Source organism: Schistosoma mansoni, chromosome 3 (genome assembly GCF_000237925.1).
Source record: "Schistosoma mansoni strain Puerto Rico chromosome 3, complete genome".
Taxonomy (NCBI): domain Eukaryota; kingdom Metazoa; phylum Platyhelminthes; class Trematoda; order Strigeidida; family Schistosomatidae; genus Schistosoma; species Schistosoma mansoni.
Window position 1 is genome coordinate 11629423 of NC_031497.1, and position 22051 is coordinate 11651473.

Genomic DNA, 22051 nt, shown 5'->3' on the forward strand with positions numbered 1-22051 from the left:
TACACAAAGAAGAACAACAGAATTGTGTCTATGAAATCGGATGTAGTGACTGTATTGCAATGTATGTAGGTGAAATATCAAGGCAACTGAATGTGAGGGTGAAGGAACACAAACAATGCTTAAAGCACATTCCTAAGTCCTCTGATGATGTAAGGAAAGTTGAGAACGAGTCAGCGATAGCACTAAGCTCGATAGAATCGGGTCATACAATTGATTTCGATGGTACAAGAATCCTTCAAAAAGCTTTCAATTCTTACAAGGAAAGACAAACAGCTGAAGCCCTATACATATGGGCTAATCTAAACAGTATTGATAGGGGGGATGGAATACAATTAGCTGTGCCATGGCAGCTAATCATTAATAAGTAAAAACCTGAACTCCTTTCCGTTTTATCTGTCACGTATTATCCATTCAATGATTCTAATCAGTTGTTTTATCGGAATTCGTTAAACAATTAATTGGAATATTAAAATAACACATACATTCAGTTTCAAATTACATTCTTCCTCTTCGAATTTTATTCTTTTATTTTGTTTATTTATCTACATTTTACACATGCTGTGACGTATATGATTAATATCATATATTAGAAATTGTATGTTTTCTTAAAAATTCATCGACAGGAGACTATATATTGTGCATAAAATTTCTCCTCTCACCACTTACGTACATATACAATATATTATGTTACACATATCATTTCATAACAAAAAATTCTTACAAACTAATACATATACATAGTTAAGATATTTTGAACGTTCATTGGATGATCTATTCAGAACAATGAACTAGAGAAACATGTACATATATATATATATAGGATAATTTTGAGGTTTGATTATAATTCCTTGAAAAAGCTTGGAACAGAATGCCAGGCGAATCGTTCCATTTACTTCAAGTTCATTCGCTGAGATTTTACAAACATATCACACTTAATTAATAACAATAATCTTCACGTTAACACATCACATCTCAACACAACACAACTCTACACAATCCAACAATCTCGCAATCACTCACTCAATCACCCACTCCTTAAACCTATCAATCAATCAGTCAATCAATCAAACAATCAATCATTCACACACTCACACACACATACACACGTTAATTGGTGCAGTGAAGTGAAGACCACATTGTGTGCGTGTGAGTCTGATTTCGTTGGTGAGTGAGAGAGTGAGTGAGTGATTGAGTAGGTGTGCGAAGCAATGTGGAGAATAGAATTGACCGAATCACCTCACTGTCTGTAGCACCAATCCACCACATGCTCACAGAACACGCAACACTCACACAGTGTGTGAGCTGACTGTGATATGACAGGAAGATGTGAGCACCAGCACAATTCATTCAATGATCGTCTCAATCCAATCACCTCATCAAACAACATGCACACTCTATCTATTGCTCACATCCAGTACACTCATCCAACCCACACTCTACACACTCACATTCAACCAGTTCAATTCTTACACACACACGCACACACACACATGACACTCACAATCACACAATGTCACATCCATCCACTCATGTGCACGACATGCAATTCACCAAATCACAACTAGTATCAGTCCTCTACTCAACTAACTCAAACCCATCTCACACAAACACTGTGTACATTGCAAACACACATTCAATTAACTGACTCTCTATCTAATTGTTGTTGGGAATTGAACTGGATCAAGGCATGTTATGTTCATGATCGTGATGGTGCGCGCTGATTGGCTTATTCTAAACCAATCAGACGTGGCAAATTATTGGAGAAAAATCTAGAAGCTTATTATGTATATACTGTAAATATATGAACGTTATTCAAACCATTGATTGCTGTTCACTTAACGTTGTTTTTTTGAATACGATTTCGTTCCTGTTCAACGTGTCCCGATTTTGGGGTCTTGTCGAGTCTCATCGTATAAGAATACTAAGCAATAGGAGTAGCTGGGTTGTTTATTAGCAAATACAGTTATAACAGTGGCGACGGAAACAAAGGAAAATTCATTCAAAAATGCCGATATTAGACGACCAGCTTAACCGAATACTGCAACAACAGCAAGCACAACTTGACGCACAAATGCGCTTGTTAGAAACTCTGACGCAACAGCTTAACATTCACTGCTCGAGTTCACATGCTACTTCAAGTACTTCTTGCGATGCAGTTGCCAGCAGCATTCCAGAATTCTACTATGACCCCGAATGTGGAAATACATTTCTCACGTGGTTCAAGCGTTGGGAAGACACATTTAGAATAGAGTTCTGTAAACAAGATGACGCATGGAAGACTCGACTGTTGATGCGCAAGTTAGGAAGTCATGAACATGCACGCTATGCTGATCATATATTACCAAAGTTACCTCGAGAGCTCAGTTTCGAGGAGACAGTATCTCAGCTGTCAGAAATATTCGGTGAATCTTCCTCATTGTTTAGTATTCGCTACCAGTGTCTTAATTTGGTGAAACGAGAAACCGATGAATATGGTGCTCTAGCAGACATCGTCGACAGAGAATGTGAAAGGTTCAAGTTACGCTCGTTGACAGAAGATCAATTTAAATGCCTTATATTCATCAAAGCTCTTCAGTCACCACAAGATGCTGAAATTAGAACCAGATTTCTAACTCGTTTGGATCAAGATCCTAACATCACACTCAGAACGTTAACAGATGAGTGTAAGCGGCTACAGAACATCAGACACGACAATCAGTTGATTGAACAGGTAAATCCTAATTTAACCTGCAATAGTGTCAATGCTATTACTAGGTTAAAAGTTCAGAAACCGAAAACAAGTGGTAGCAAACCAACGACTGAATGTTGGTCATGTGGTGATTGGCATTATGTACGATTCTGCCCATTCAAGAAACATAAATGTCAGATGTGTAGCAAACGTGGGCATAAAGAAGGTCATTGTCCTCCAAATCGTACGTCCCAGTCTAAGCAGAAGCACAAACGTCCTCGACACGTGAAGTCAGCCGAATCTAAATCACTTTCTCTGGTAGCAGCCTTTCAAACAGACTATGACATTCGGAGAAAGTATGTTACGATCCAGATTAATGGTATGGCGGCTCGTCTTCAAATTGACACAGCATCCGATATCACTCTAGTGTCTAGAGAAATGTTTAACCTGCTTGAGAAGCCGCCAATGAAGCCATCCAAGAAAACGGCGAAAAACGCATCTGGAGGTGTATTGAAACTAGTTGATGAATTACAGTGTGAATTTTCCTTCAATGGAAATAGCTGTAAAGGGGTATGTTATCTAACAAAACGACCAAACCTTGATCTACTTGGTTTAGATATGTTAGAAAAGCTTGGATTAATGGATATACCCATCAACAGCGTTTGTAACGTGTCGTGTCTATTATCAGACACCACTTCACATGCAAAAAAGACAGGTCAAAAGGTTCCAGAAATACGGAGTGTAGCAGCAGCGGCAATTCGAAACACTCCAGTGTCGGCAAATGAAGTCAGAAATGACATTTCAGAATTTTGTCGGCAGAACGGAATCGGTCACATCCGAACACCTCCATTGCATCCGCAATCGAATGGCCAGGTAGAACGTTTTGTTGGTACGTTCAAAAATGCTCTAAAAAATTAAGAGTGTGAGGTACACCGAAGAGATCTTGGAGAGGTTCTTGTTTATCTACAGTTGTACACCGAAACCTCAGACAACAAGTGGGGTCTCTCCAGAAGAAACTCTACTTGGCAAAAAATACGTACAAATTTTGACAGCATTCGTTCGCTGAGATTCTACAAACATATCAAACTTAATTAATAACAATAATCTTCACGTTAACACATCACATCTCAACACAATTCAACAATCTCGCAATCACTCACTCAATCACCCACTCCTTAAACCTATCAATCAATCAGTCAATCAATCAAACAATCAATCATTCACACACTCACACACACATACACACGTTAATTGGTGCAGTGAAGTGAAGACCACATTGTGTGCGTGTGAGTCTGATTTCGTTGGTGAGTGAGAGAGTGAGTGAGTGATTGAGTAGGTGTGTGAAGCAATGTGGAGAATAGAATTGACCGAATCACCTCACTGTCTGTAGCACCAATCCACCACATACTCACAGAACACACAACACTCACACCACAATCACAATTCACTCACACAGTGTGTGAGCTCACTGAGATATGACAGGAAGATATGAGCACTAGCACAATTCATTCAATGATCGTCTCAATCCAATCACCTCATCAAACAACATGCACACTCTATCTATTGCTCACATCCAGTACACTCATCCAACCCACACTCTACACACTCACATTCAACCAGTTCAATTCTTACACACACACACACACACACACATGACACTCACAATCACACAATGTCACATCCATCCACTCATGTGCACGACATGCAATTCACCAAATCACAACTAGTATCAGTCCTCTACTCAACTAACTCAAACCCATCTCACACAAACACTGTGTACATGGCATACACACAATCGATTAACTAACCAACTTAATAACTAACTAACTAACGAACATACTCACCTGTTGTCCTCTCCGTCTCCATCACCTCAGTCTCCGTAATGTCGGTCTCCGTAATATCGATCTCCGTCGTCACTTCCGTCGTGTCAGTAGTCTCCTCACCTACAATCGACCAAATTCAACACCAATCATTATTCAATTATTACACCAGTTATTCAATCATCCAATCAGTTATCTAATCGCGATTTACTCTTTCTGTTTGCCAAACTGTTCAGTTTGTTTTCTACTAATTTCTTTCATTTTCCTTTTTTACATTTCGCACTCGTTATGTATTTTCCACTTTCACCACCTCATTTTTCAATGTCGCATTCGTTGTTATTTCTCTCTCTTTGTTTAAATCGTTCATTGTCTCGTAATTTTCTTGTGTTTTTGAGAAAGTGACCTTTCTATTTTGCTCAGTTTCCTTTGCGTTTTCAATATAGTTCAACGAGTTTTCAAACTTCATTTTTTCTCGATGTTTCTACCAGATGTTTCTTCCTTGCATGTACATCACATGGTCACATTTTCTTTTTTGACTGATGTTTCGTCAGTTCATTGATTGTTCTACCATTTACTATTTGTGTTTATTTGAAGCAATCTCCTTGTACTTTCGACATGAAAGCAGATGATGTGGAACTCGAACTTGATTATGGATGATTCTCCATTGCTGACCGAAAAATCGTTTTTCTACTTGAAGTAATTTAGCGTTTGTTAATTTTTTCTACTTGTAGCTTAACTCTCTGTTTTCACTACGTGTTTTCATACACACACATCATCTGAATTCGTCTTTAATATAACCATTCGATTCATCAATCGTTCATATCTAGCTTTCGAAATGTACTGTCTTATAGTCAGATATTCTGATTGCTCGTAACATCTTTAATTTTGTGTCATATTGGGGCCCTACAAATACTCCAAACATTTCTGCATTACCGCGAATACTCACATATAATATTTTGGGTGTTTCTAACTGATTTATTGTCACTCCATATTCTTTTATCTGAGGAAGATTACTGCAATGATACTGCAGTCAAAACTACTGGTTGAAGAATCAATTCACGAAAGTGAATATTCAGAGTATTTTACTCGTACAGTTCGCAATCTTAAGACATAGGTTCTCACGTATATTATCGACTGAGTCAAAACATATTGCAAACCACCTACTTACCCGTAGTCTTGTAAGCTTCGGTATCCTGAGATTCAGTGATCATCTCGGTGGTTGCCGCATCGATTACAGCTGAAAATACAAAGAGAAACGTGTACCTATTCACGTCACAAAATACTGAGTATACATGATAATTAATTCTGATTACGATTAGCTGCTAGCCATAGCAGGCAACTAGATATTGGACAGTAAATGAAGTCGAGAAAATTTCGCTGTAGATGGTTGGCAAGTGGTGGAATTCTGTTTCAAACTCGGCAACAATCCCATTTCCTCGTTGATCGAACGCTGAACATTCCATCTCGTTGGGTGTTGTGATCTCACCGACTGTAAGACTCTTTAAAATGTAAGCGGAATTCTATACCAAACAGCATATATGGAAAGGTCCTATACAAGCGACTGAGGATAAGACCGATTTCTATTGTCTCTCTAGAACAACAAATTCGAAATAGGACAAAACAGTTTCATGAACTAAAATTAAGAGCATCCAATAGATGATCACATCATACATGCATGTTGATTGTTGTGCAGGCGATATTTAACGTGGGAAACAACCAATCGGATCCTACAAAGTTCGCTTCCGGTGTGGGATTCACCCATCATCGATTTCCAAGATGCATCGATAAAATGGCGTTCAACTTACAGGATAAACGGGTTTATTCAACTGACGTTAAACACAAAATGCAATTTCAATAAGCTCGAAAAATCACATGCACTCACTTTCTATTGTCAAACCACTTGATGTACCGAAGTATATTTGATCTGAACCATTGGCAACTATTTCTGCTATGTATTCCACAACCGCATTGCGAACAGTGTCTTCTGTCACTACAGCTGATGAAAAGTTCTCACTAGTGCTACTATAATCGATGACTAGCATCGCATTTCCAATAACTGATCCACGTGAGAAGCCAACAACTGTGCAAGTGACATTGATTATTCCCTTGATGTAAGTTGAATTAATGCTGTGCAAAAGCTTGGAGATTTTGTGAGAAGAAAATAGTGCGTGTTATAACGGGACGAATATTGTAAAAGTTGGAACATTCGAAAATGGTTTTCGAATTGTTATCATGAATATTATTATTATCATTAATGAGAACTTTCGTCTTATTTAGAGCGAATAGTCCCACAGTATTTGGGCGCCGAGTTGATGTAAAACATTAAATTGGAATGTTATATTTGTAAAATATAATTATTATCATTATCAATATTACCGTTATTATTATTATTATTATCGTTTATGCTTTTTGTTGTATAAATACTACGTAACTGGATTGCTGTGTCTATATAATAAGTTAGCCACAAGCGTTTGGTTAACCTGTTAACCACTGATAGACAACTCACCGCTCCCAGTTTGTTGCCAGTCTTCTACTTACGGCTCGCACTATTCACAAACACCTTCGGCTTGTCTATGTATAGTTGTGATTTTTCACTCAGTGGTGTGATGTGGTCCAGCATGTTTGTATATAAACCCACGTATGCTTGAATGATAGAGGCTGTCTGTTGACTTCTCTCCCTGACTCAAGGTAGAAGGTAACGAAGGGCTTACGAATAGCGGAAAAATAGAAGCCTGGCTTGCATCGCCTCAAGGTGAACGGTGAGGGTCAGACATGTGGTCGGTCATTGATCGGACACTGGGTCATCGAGAAAATAGTAGACACGGAATGGAAAAGAAATTAGAGTTAGAATTCCGATTGGTAATCTTATCACATGATATCAATCAGCATCTCAAGCCACAGAAGTGTGAGCTCTAGTTTTTCAATGAAATAGTCAGTAATGAATAGAGACATGAGTTAGTCGCAGTTGTCAGTTGGTGCGACATCACAATTTATAGCATCAGCAAATGGTGCCACACTGCCACTTAGCTCAGTTAGGCCACCTCGTAGTTGGAGGTTGGAGGAAACAGTTGAATAGTACTCTGTGTTCTATAAAGACCTGTTAAATAGCTACTGATATTTCGAAAAACCCTCTTCAAATGTCAAACTTCAAGCCTTTATCAAAAACACAGATTGTCTATACATTTCATCAGTTTTCCTCATTTTCATGTAAACTCAATTGAGAATTAGGTAACAAACTTACCAGGTCACAAATTTGAGTTGAATAATCTCGATATAAATCGGAATTGGGATCCAATAAACTGTCATTCCACTCCAAAGGCTTGTTCAATCTAGTCAGCGTTGATGAGACTGCTACAAAAGAATTCAAATAGTTTCCGACAAGTCAAAGTTCATTGATTTAAATGCGACTTCTCAGTGAAAGGAGAATATTCAGTTGACTTACTGCTTCAAAATGAAACAAAACTGAACGATCTCTCTTCAACTCCACACCACGAATCCAAGTGTATTCGAGTAGGATCTACCGAAGTGATAGACACTATGAAATAGATGGTTGTTCGATTTCCCACATCCATGTACACTGAATGCTATATGTTCTTGGTTTGTTATGAAAATAAGCAATTCTACATCGAGTGTTTATATCTACCCACACACATTTGTTAGTAAGTGTGACAATATTGTGAGTGGAGTGACGCTCAGCAAACGAACATAGCGTGACTTCCACAGTTGCAGTAAATATCACTACTTGTTAGCTTCTATACGAATACAATTAGATTGTTCCACTTAGAAAGATTATGAATCATTCCGGTTTAACAGAGATGGTGGTCTGGTCAATGCAACCAGACGACCCTGAACAACTCAACAATAAATACTGGTTGACAAATAATTCCAATATATCAACGTACTATTTGTGACATCTCTTCGCTACACTGAATTTTCAAGAGGAACAAGAGGAACACCCAACCATTTATGCAACACAATGTGACCACCTTACTGATGAATGAAATGGAAAACCGAATCAAAACAACCAATAAAGAAAATAATTGTTGTGATAAAACAAACTGCTTTATCAGGTTCTGACTTACTGATTATTGCCGTTTTCGTGAGGCTGACTTCTAGAAAACATGTAAATAGATAACGAAGAAAACGTTGATTAAAATAACACATGGAGTTTAGTGACATGCAATACAGATGGACAAGCAGAAACACAAACACAAAACATAGGAGAAAAGCAACTTGAATTTAACTAAGCATACAAATGATGTAAACGTGAATTCAGTGGTAAAGTTTCTCCCTCGATGGGAGCTGTCTGTGACGTAAATGACTTCGTTTATTCATAAACATTGTGAAGTACTATAATCAAAAATCACCTGCAAACTAGTTATTTGACGTTAAGATGAAAAAGAAATAACAACTAGATCAATTTAATACATGAGAATAACACTGATTTGAAATTCACAAGTTCTCGTTATTCACTAAAAGAATCGCATTGCGTGTGATTCACCAAATCACAGCTAGTATCAGTCCTCTGCTCAACTAACTCAAACCCATCTCACACAAACACTGTGTACATGGCATACACACAATCGACTAACTAACCAACTTAATAACTAACTAACTAACTAACATACTCACCTGTTGTCCTCTCCGTCTCCATCACCTCAGTCTCCGTAATGTCGGTCTCCGTAATATCGATCTCCGTCGTCACTTCCGTCGTGTCAGTAGTCTCCTCACCTACAATCGACCAAATTCAACACCAATCATTATTCAATTACTACACCAATCAACCAGTCATCCAATCTCTCTATCTCTCTATCTCTCTCTCATGCACTCTCTTCATCAACAAATCAATCCAGTCGACGAACTAATTACTCAACTCATTCACTCAACACACAAACCAATTCGCTCACATCCACAAATACACACACAGAGAATCCACAAATACAAACACACCTCATCCTAGTTCATCCAATCCACATCATACTGGTAAACACCAATGAAGCAACCTGTGTCAATACTCTTCACATATATACAAGAACTCCCGTCTGAATTATAGGGGGTAGTTTCACCGTATTTGGATGATCTATTTAGTTTTGAATGGTTTGGAGAGCCATGTACATATTTATATTCGACAATTTTGATGTTTGATTAAATTTCTTGAAAAACGCTTGGTGCAGACTGCTAGGCGAACCGTTTGATTTACTTCAAATTCATTCGCTGATATTTTACAAATATAGTATTCTTTTTAATGTCATACATCAACTCGGTGCCCAAATACTGTGAAAGTATTCGCTCTAATTTAGACGAAATTTCTTATATATTGTTGTGCAATCGCATCAAACTATCGAAGAAAATATACAACTGGTATAACCACCGTATTTTCAATCTACGCTGTTTAAACCATCATGTTTATCCAAGAACGTTACGAGTCAAGACTTCAGACAATTCACCACGTTCACAAAAAGCAGCTGTTACAGCTACAAGAGTATTTCTTAGAGAACGTATTCATAAATCCACTAGAAACTTGGAATCACTACGTTCACATATAGCAAACATTGATAGTGTTTTATCATTAATTATACCAACAGAAATAAAAACAAATGTTGTTGAATTTTTCAAACATAAAAAAATTTTATTATTAAATTACAAAAAAACGTCAAATAAGAAAATTTGAACAAATATATAACCATCCATCAAAATCAAATAATGACGCTATCAGAAACAAATCCAAGGAACTAGATATAAACAAAATTGTTGTTTCCTGTTGACCACCTCCAACCACCATGTTACCTTAATATATATAGTGTACGCAGTGTCGAGCCACCTAGACTGGTGGCCACATTGCAATTTGATCGATAGCATTCGATCAGCACTAAAGACTTGACACGCATGACATTGATCACCACCCAGTGATCAATCAATTGTGATTGTTGTGAATCTATCTGACAAACATTTAAATCAAAACGAACTATCATTGCTTAAAAAAGGTCTCAATTTCAATTTGAGGAAAACACAACTTATAGCTTCTGAAATTATTCCGGTTATTGAACCTGCCTTAAACAATGTTCCGACTGATCAAGAGAATTCAGTGAGGTTTGAAATCTCGAATGCATTGTTGAAACGAAAACCGAATACACTTAATCTATCTAAAGAAGAAATGTATGCTCTAAAAGAGCTACGTAAAGACAGGAAAATTGTTATGGTGAGAGCTGACAAGGAAAACACCACTGCTGTTATGAGTAATTCTGATTATGAGAAAAAAGTCAATGAACATCTCCACACTGGACCTTATGAAAAAATCAAGAATAACAAATCTAGAGCAAGTTTGAGTAAGTTGAAAGCCGAAACAGTCAAATGCTCCAAACTAAGACCGTTCTTATGGTTTTCTCTATATCCAAAAAGCAACAAACCATGTAGATTTTATGGACTACCAGAAATACATAAAACAGATGTCCCAATAAGACCTGTTGTTGATTATACAAATTCACCAACCTACAATCTTTCCAGATATCTAGCTAAGATTCTTAAACCATGTAAAAGCGTAATCAAATACGGAATAAAAAATTCTAGGGATTTCAAAGACGTTATCACTGATATTCGCATAGAAGAAGATGAAATAATGGCAAGTTTTGATGTATGCTCATTATTCACTAATGCTCCAGTTAAGAAAGCTTTAGATATTATATATAATCTCATCCACCAAAAGTTTGGTCAAGATACGTTGATGACACTTTTGTCATTATAAAACGGGATCGTTTAGACGAACTTTTTAAACACGTCAACAACTTTGATGAAAAAATCAAGTTCACCAAAGAGTTGGAATCTCCTGAACACAAATTACATTTTCTAGACTGTTCAGTTGAAAGGAAAAATAATGATTGTTTAAAAATTAGCATTTTCCGAAAGCCGATATATTCAGGGAAATTTCTAGATTTTAAGTCGGCACATCCTCACTCGACCAAAGTGACAGTGACCAAAAATATGATCACAAGAGCTGAAAAACTTGTCACTGAACCAAACGATATAGAAATGGAAATGAATTTAATTACATCTACTCTAATGATGAACAATTATCCGAATGATTTTATAAAAAGACTAATTAAGAATGAAAGAAAAAACGGCAGTAATAGTAAAAAAAGAATTAAAGAAAAAGGAATGGGTTAACACAGTGGTGATCCCATATCGTAAAGGTATTTTGGAAGACATTAGAAGAATCCTAAATATTCAAAATATAAGAGTATTTTTTGAACAAACAATACTCTAAGATCAAAACTAGTAGGAATTAAAGATCCAATACACAAAGAAGAACAACAGAATTGTGTCTATGAAATCGGATGTAGTGACTGTATTGCAATGTATGTAGGTGAAATATCAAGGCAACTGAATGTGAGGGTGAAGGAACACAAACAATGCTTAAAGCACATTCCTAAGTCCTCTGATGATGTAAGGAAAGTTGAGAACGAGTCAGCGATAGCACTAAGCTCGATAGAATCGGGTCATACAATTGATTTCGATGGTACAAGAATCCTTCAAAAAGCTTTCAATTCTTACAAGGAAAGACAAACAGCTGAAGCCCTATACATATGGGCTAATCTAAACAGTATTGATAGGGGGGATGGAATACAATTAGCTGTGCCATGGCAGCTAATCATTAATAAGTAAAAACCTGAACTCCTTTCCGTTTTATCTGTCACGTATTATCCATTCAATGATTCTAATCAGTTGTTTTATCGGAATTCGTTAAACAATTAATTGGAATATTAAAATAACACATACATTCAGTTTCAAATTACATTCTTCCTCTTCGAATTTTATTCTTTTATTTTGTTTATTTATCTACATTTTACACATGCTGTGACGTATATGATTAATATCATATATTAGAAATTGTATGTTTTCTTAAAAATTCATCGACAGGAGACTATATATTGTGCATAAAATTTCTCCTCTCACCACTTACGTACATATACAATATATTATGTTACACATATCATTTCATAACAAAAAATTCTTACAAACTAATACATATACATAGTTAAGATATTTTGAACGTTCATTGGATGATCTATTCAGAACAATGAACTAGAGAAACATGTACATATATATATATATAGGATAATTTTGAGGTTTGATTATAATTCCTTGAAAAAGCTTGGAACAGAATGCCAGGCGAATCGTTCCATTTACTTCAAGTTCATTCGCTGAGATTTTACAAACATATCACACTTAATTAATAACAATAATCTTCACGTTAACACATCACATCTCAACACAACACAACTCTACACAATCCAACAATCTCGCAATCACTCACTCAATCACCCACTCCTAAAACCTATCAATTAATCAGTCAATCAATCAAACAATCAATCATTCACACACTCACACACACATACACACGTTCATTGGTGCAGTGAAGTGAAGACCACATTGTGTGCGTGTGAGTCTGATTTCGTTGGTGAGTGAGAGAGTGAGTGAGTGATTGAGTAGGTGTGCGAAGCAATGTGGAGAATAGAATTGACCGAATCACCTCACTGTCTGTAGCACCAATCCACCACATACTCACAGAACACACAACACTCACACCACAATCACAATTCACTCACACAGTGTGAGCTCACTGAGATATGACAGGAAGATGTGAGCACCAGCACAATTCATTCAATGATCGTCTCAATCCAATCACCTCATCAAACAACATGCACACTCTATCTATTGCTCACATCCAGTACACTCATCCAACCCACACTCTACACACTCACATTCAACCAGTTCAATTCTTACACACACACGCACACACACACACATGACACTTACAATCACACAATGTCACATCCATCCACTCATGTGCACGACATGCAATTCACCAAATCACAACTAGTATCAGTCCTCTACTCAACTAACTCAAACCCATCTCACACAAACACTGTGTACATGGCATACACACGATCAACTAACTAAACAAATTACTAACTGACTAACTAACTAACGAACATACTCACCTGTTGTCCTCTCCGTCTCCATCACCTCAGTCTCCGTAATGTCGGTCTCCGTAATATCGATCTCCGTCGTCACTTCCGTCGTGTCAGTAGTCTCCTCACCTACAATCGACCAAATTCAACACCAATCATTATTCAATTACTACACCAATCAACCAGTCATCCAACCTCTCATCCAAACTCTCATCCCACCATTCATACAATCTCTCTATCTCTCTATCTCTCTCTCATGCATTCTCTCCATCAACAAATCAATCCAGTCGACGAACTAATTACTCAACTCATTCACTCAACACACAAACCAATTCGCTCACATCCACAAATACACACAAACACACACACACCTCATCACAAAACTTCCAAGACACATCACACTGGTACACACCAACAAAACAACCTCAATCTATACTCTTCACATTAACACATCACATCTCAACACAACTCTACACAATTCAGCACTCTCGCAATCACTCACTCAATCACCCACTCCTAAAACCTATCAATTAATCAGTCAATCAATCAAACAATCAATCATTCACACACTCACACACACATACACACGTTAATTGGTGCAGTGAAGTGAAGACCACATTGTGTGCGTGTGAGTCTGATTTCGTAGTTGAGTGTGTGAATGAGTGAGTGAGTGAGTGAGTGGGAGAGTGAGTGAGTGAGTGAGTGAGTGATTGAGTGAGTGAGTGAGTGAGTGAGTGAGTAATTGAGTAGGTGTGTGAAGCAATGTGGAGAATAGAATTGACCGAATCACCTCACTGTCTGTAGCACCAATCCACCACATACTCACAGAACACACAACACTCACACCACAATCACAATTCACTCACACAGTGTGTGAGCTGACTGTGATATGACAGGAAGATGTGAGCACCAGCACAATTCATTCAATGATCGTCTCAATCCAATCACCTCATCAAACAACATGCACACTCTATCTATTGCTCACATCCAGTACACTCATCCAACCCACACTCTACACACTCACATTCAACCAGTTCAATTCTTACACACACACACACACACACACATGACACTCACAATCACACAATGTCACATCCATCCACTCATGTGCACGACATGCAATTCACCAAATCACAACTAGTATCAGTCCTCTACTCAACTAACTCAAACCCATCTCACACAAACACTGTGTACATGGCATACACACGATCAACTAACTAAACAAATTACTAACTAACTAACTAACTAACTGACTAACGAACATACTCACCTGTTGTCCTCTCCGTCTCCATCACCTCAGTCTCCGTAATATCGATCTCCGTCGTCACTTCCGTCGTGTCAGTAGTCTCCTCACCTACAATCGACCAAATTCAACACCAATCATTATTCAATTACTACACCAATCAACCAGTCATCCAATCTCTCTATCTCTCTATCTCTCTCTCATGCATTCTCTCCATCAACAAATCAATCCAGTCGACGAACTAATTACTCAACTCATTCACTCAACACACAAACCAATTCGCTCACATCCACAAATACACACAAACACACACACACCTCATCACAAAACTTCCAAGACACATCACACTGGTACACACCAACAAAACAACCTCAATCTATACTCTTCACATTAACACATCACATCTCAACACAACTCTACACAATTCAGCACTCTCGCAATCACTCACTCAATCACCCACTCCTAAAACCTATCAATTAATCAGTCAATCAATCAAACAATCAATCATTCACACACTCACACACACATACACACGTTAATTGGTGCAGTGAAGTGAAGACCACATTGTGTGCGTGTGAGTCTGATTTCGTAGTTGAGTGTGTGAATGAGTGAGTGAGTGAGTGAGTGGGAGAGTGAGTGAGTGAGTGAGTGAGTGAGTGAGTGAGTGAGTGAGTGAGTGAGTGAGTGAGTGAGTGAGTGAGTGAGTGAGTAATTGAGTAGGTGTGCGAAGCAATGTGGAGAATAGAATTGACCGAATCACCTCACTGTCTGTAGCACCAATCCACCACATACTCACAGAACACACAACACTCACACCACAATCACAATTCACTCACACAGTGTGTGAGCTGACTGAGATATGACAGGAAGATGTGAGCACCAGCACAATTCATTCAATGATCGTCTCAATCCAATCACCTCATCAAACAACATGCACACTCTATCTATTGCTCACATCCAGTACACTCATCCAACCCACACTCTACACACTCACATTCAACCAGTTCAATTCTTACACACACACACACACACACACATGACACTCACAATCACACAATGTCACATCCATCCACTCATGTGCACGACATGCAATTCACCAAATCACAACTAGTATCAGTCCTCTACTCAACTAACTCAAACCCATCTCACACAAACACTGTGTACATGGCATACACACGATCAACTAACTAAACAAATTACTAACTAACTAACTAACTAACTGACTAACGAACATACTCACCTGTTGTCCTCTCCGTTTCCATCACCTCAGTCTCCGTAATGTCGGTCTCCGTAATATCGATCTCCGTCGTCACTTCCGTCGTGTCAGTAGTCTCCTCACCTACAATCGACCAAATTCAACACCAATCATTATTCAATTACTACACCAATCAACCAGTCATCCAATCTCTCTATCTCTCTATCTCTCTATCTCTCTCTCATGCATTCTCTCCATCAACAAATCAATCCAGTCGACGAACTAATTACTCAACTCATTCACTCAACACACAAACCAATTCGCTCACATCCACAAATACACACAAACACACACACACCTCATCACAAAACTTCCAAGACACGTCACACTGGTACACACCAACAAAACAACCTCAATCTATACTCTTCACATTAACACATCACATCTCAACACAACTCTACACAATTCAGCACTCTCGCAATCACTCACTCAATCACCCACTCCTAAAACCTATCAATTAATCAGTCAATCAATCAAACAATCAATCATTCACACACTCACACACACATACACACGTTAATTGGTGCAGTGAAGTGAAGACCACATTGTGTGCGTGTGAGTCTGATTTCGTAGTTGAGTGTGTGAATGAGTGAGTGAGTGAGTGGGAGAGTGAGTGAGTGAGTGAGTGAGTGAGTGAGTGAGTAATTGAGTAGGTGTGCGAAGCAATGTGGAGAATAGAATTGACCGAATCACCTCACTGTCTGTAGCACCAATCCACCACATACTCACAGAACACACAACACTCACACCACAATCACAATTCACTCACACAGTGTGTGAGCTGACTGTGATATGACAGGAAGATGTGAGCACCAGCACAATTCATTCAATGATCGTCTCAATCCAATCACCTCATCAAACAACATGCACACTCTATCTATTGCTCACATCCAGTACACTCATCCAACCCACACTCTACACACTCACATTCAACCAGTTCAATTCTTACACACACACGCACACACACACACATGACACTCACAATCACACAATGTCACATCCATCCACTCATGTGCACGACATGCAATTCACCAAATCACAACTAGTATCAGTCCTCTACTCAACTAACTCAAACCCATCTCACACAAACACTGTGTACATGGCATACACACAATCGATTAACTAACCAACTTAATAACTAACTAACTAACCAACACACTAACTAACTAACTAACTAATGAACATACTCACCTGTTGTCCTCTCCGTCTCCATCACCTCAGTCTCCGTAATGTCGGTCTCCGTTATGTCGGTCTCCGTAATATCGATCTCCGTCGTCACTTCCGTCGTGTCAGTAGTCTCCTCACCTACAATCGACCAAATTCAACACCAATCATTATTCAATTACTACACCAATCAACCAGTCATCCAATCTCTCTATCTCTCTATCTCTCTATCTCTCTCTCATGCATTCCCTCCATCAACAAATCAATCCAGTCGACGAACTAATTACTCAACTCATTCACTCAACACACAAACCAATTCGCTCACATCCACAAATACACACAAACACACACACACCTCATCACAAAACTTCCAAGACACATCACACTGGTACACACCAACAAAACAACCTCAATCTATACTCTTCACATTAACACATCACATCTCAACACAACTCTACACAATTCAGCACTCTCGCAATCACTCACTCAATCACCCACTCCTAAAACCTATCAATTAATCAGTCAATCAATCAAACAATCAATCATTCACACACTCACACACACATACACGCGTTCATTGGTGCAGTGAAGTGAAGACCACATTGTGTGCGTGTGAGTCTGATTTCGTAGTTGAGTGTGTGAATGAGTGAGTGAGTGAGTGGGAGAGTGAGTGAGTGAGTGAGTGAGTGAGTGAGTGAGTGAGTGAGTAATTGAGTAGGTGTGTGAAGCAATGTGGAGAATAGAATTGACCGAATCACCTCACTGTCTGTAGCACCAATCCACCACATACTCACAGAACACACAACACTCACACCACAATCACAATTCACTCACACAGTGTGTGAGCTGACTGTGATATGACAGGAAGATGTGAGCACCAGCACAATTCATTCAATGATCGGCTCAATCCAATCACCTCATCAAACAACATGCACACTCTATCTATTGCTCACATCCAGTACACTCATCCAACCCACACTCTACACACTCACATTCAACCAGTTCAATTCTTACACACACACACACACACACATGACACTCACAATCACACAATGTCACATCCATCCACTCATGTGCACGACATGCAATTCACCAAATCACAACTAGTATCAGTCCTCTACTCAACTAACTCAAACCCATCTCACACAAACACTGTGTACATGGCATACACACGATCAACTAACTAAACAAATTACTAACTAACTAACTAACTAACTGACTAACGAACATACTCACCTGTTGTCCTCTCCGTCTCCATCACCTCAGTCTCCGTAATATCGATCTCCGTCGTCACTTCCGTCGTGTCAGTAGTCTCCTCACCTACAATCGACCAAATTCAACACCAATCATTATTCAATTACTACACCAATCAACCAGTCATCCAATCTCTCTATCTCTCTATCTCTCTATCTCTCTCTCATGCATTCTCTCCATCAACAAATCAATCCAGTCGACGAACTAATTACTCAACTCATTCACTCAACACACAAACCAATTCGCTCACATCCACAAATACACACAAACACACACACACCTCATCACAAAACTTCCAAGACACATCACACTGGTACACACCAACAAAACAACCTCAATCTATACTCTTCACATTAACACATCACATCCCAACACAACTCTACACAATTCAGCACTCTCGCAATCACTCACTCAATCACCCACTCCTAAAACCTATCAATTAATCAGTCAATCAATCAAACAATCAATCATTCACACACTCACACACACATACACACGTTAATTGGTGCAGTGAAGTGAAGACCACATTGTGTGCGTGTGAGTCTGATTTTGTAGTTGAGTGTGTGAATGAGTGAGTGAGTGGGTGAGTGAGTTGGTGAGTGTGTGAGTGTGAGTAAGTGAGTGAGTGAGTGAGTGATTGAGTGAGTGAGTGATTGAGTGAGTGAGTGATTGAGTGAGTAAGTGAGTGAGTGAGTGAGTGAGTGAGTGAGTGAGTGAGTGAGTGAGTAATTGAGTAGGTGTGCGAAGCAATGTGGAGAATAGAATTGACCGAATCACCTCACTGTCTGTAGCACCAGTCCACCACATACTCACAGAACACACAACACTCACACCACAATCACAATTCACTCACACAGTGTGTGAGCTCACTGAGATATGACAGGAAGATGTGAGCACCAGCACAATTCATTCAATGATCGTCTCAATCCAATCACCTCATCAAACAACATGCACACTCTATCTATTGCTCACATCCAGTACACTCATCCAACCCACACTCTACACACTCACATTCAACCAGTTCAATTCTTACGCACACACACACACACACACATGACACTCACAATCACACAATGTCACATCCATCCACTCATGTGCACGACATGCAATTCACCAAATCACAACTAGTATCAGTCCTCTACTCAACTAACTCAAACCCATCTCACACATGGCATACACACAATCAACTAACTAAACAAATTACTAACTAACTAACTAACTAACTAACTAACTAACTAACTAACTGACTAACGAACATACTCACCTGTTGTCCTCTCCGTCTCCATCACCTCAGTCTCCGTAATGTCGGTCTCCGTAATATCGATCTCCGTCGTCACTTCCGTCGTGTCAGTAGTCTCCTCACCTACAATCGACCAAATTCAACACCAATCATTATTCAATTACTACACCAATCAACCAGTCATCCAATCTCTCTATCTCTCTATCTCTCTCTCATGCATTCTCTCCATCAACAAATCAATCCAGTCGACGAACTAATTACTCAACTCATTCACTCAACACACAAACCAATTCGCTCACATCCACAAATACACACAAACACACACACACACCTCATCACAAAACTTCCAAGACACGTCACACTGGTACACACCAACAAAACAACCTCAATCTATACTCTTCACATTAACACATCACATCTCAACACAACTCTACACAATTCAGCACTCTCGCAATCACTCACTCAATCACCCACTCCTAAAACCTATCAATCAATCAGTCAATCAATCAAACAATCAATCATTCACACACTCACACACACATACACACGTTAATTGGTGCAGTGAAGTGAAGACCACATTGTGTGCGTGTGAGTCTGATTTCGTAGTTGAGTGTGTGAATGAGTGAGTGAGTGAGTGAGTGAGTGAGTGAGTGAGTAATTGAGTAGGTGTGCGAAGCAATGTGGAGAATAGAATTGACCGAATCACCTCACTGTCTGTAGCACCAATCCACCACATACTCACAGAACACACAACACTCACACAGTGTGTGAGCTGACTGTGATATGACAGGAAGATGTGAGCACCAGCACAATTCATTCAATGATCGTCTCAATCCAATCACCTCATCAAACAACATGCACACTCTATCTATTGCTCACATCCAGTACACTCATCCAACCCACACTCTACACACTCACATTCAACCCACACTCTACACACTCACATTCAACCAGTTCAATTCTTACACACACACACACACACACACACATGACACTCACAATCACACAATGTCACATCCATCCACTCATGTGCACGACATGCAATTCACCAAATCACAACTAGTATCAGTCCTCTACTCAACTAACTCAAACCCATCTCACACAAACACTGTGTACATGGCATACACACAATCGACTAACTAACCAACTTAATAACTAACTAACTAACCAACACACTAACTAAATAACTAACTAACTAACTAACGAACATACTCACCTGTTGTCCTCTCCGTCTCCATCACCTCAGTCTCCGTAATGTCGGTCTCCGTAATATCGATCTCCGTCGTCACTTCCGTCGTGTCAGTAGTCTCCTCACCTACAATCGACCAAATTCAACACCAATCATTATTCAATTACTACACCAATCAACCAGTCATCCAATCTCTCTATCTCTCTATCTCTCTCTCATGCATTCTCTCCATCAACAAATCAATCCAGTCGACGAACTAATTACTCAACTCATTCACTCAACACACAAACCAATTCGCTCACATCCACAAATACACACAAACACACACACACCTCATCACAAAACTTCCAAGACACATCACACTGGTACACACCAACAAAACAACCTCAATCTATACTCTTCACATTAACACATCACATCTCAACACAACTCTACACAATTCAGCACTCTCGCAATCACTCACTCAATCACCCACTCCTAAAACCTATCAATTAATCAGTCAATCAATCAAACAATCAATCATTCACACACTCACACACACATACACACGTTCATTGGTGCAGTGAAGTGAAGACCACATTGTGTGCGTGTGAGTCTGATTTCGTAGTTGAGTGTGTGAATGAGTGAGTGAGTGAGTGGGAGGGAGAGTGAGTGAGTGAGTGAGTGAGTGAGTAATTGAGTAGGTGTGTGAAGCAATGTGGAGAATAGAATTGACCGAATCACCTCACTGTCTGTAGCACCAATCCACCACATACTCACAGAACACACAACACTCACACCACAATCACAATTCACTCACACAGTGTGTGAGCTGACTGTGATATGACAGGAAGATGTGAGCACCAGCACAATTCATTCAATGATCGTCTCAATCCAATCACCTCATCAAACAACATGCACACTCTATCTATTGCTCACATCCAGTACACTCATCCAACCCACACTCTACACACTCACATTCAACCAGTTCAATTCTTACACACACACACACACACACACACATGACACTCACAATCACACAATGTCACATCCATCCACTCATGTGCACGACATGCAATTCACCAAATCACAACTAGTATCAGTCCTCTACTCAACTAACTCAAACCCATCTCACACAAACACTGTGTACATGGCATACACACAATCAACTAACTAAACAAATTACTAACTGACTAACTAACTAACGAACATACTCACCTGTTGTCCTCTCCGTCTCCATCACCTCAGTCTCCGTAATGTCGGTCTCCGT

At 39.1% G+C, this 22051-nt stretch overlaps 1 protein-coding gene across 1 annotated transcript in view; it reads right to left on the minus strand.

The window, feature by feature from the left end:
• The window catches only part of Smp_181330 (hypothetical protein), a gene marked incomplete at both ends in the record, with an annotated part of 68025 nt that overhangs the window by 4812 nt on the left and 41162 nt on the right, over positions 1-22051 (minus strand). The window contains 2 exons of the mRNA XM_018799219.1: positions 5657-5725; positions 6371-6568. Of these exons, the coding sequence (XP_018651030.1) occupies positions 5657-5725; positions 6371-6568 (267 nt within the window). The remainder of the gene's footprint in view (positions 1-5656; positions 5726-6370; positions 6569-22051) is intronic.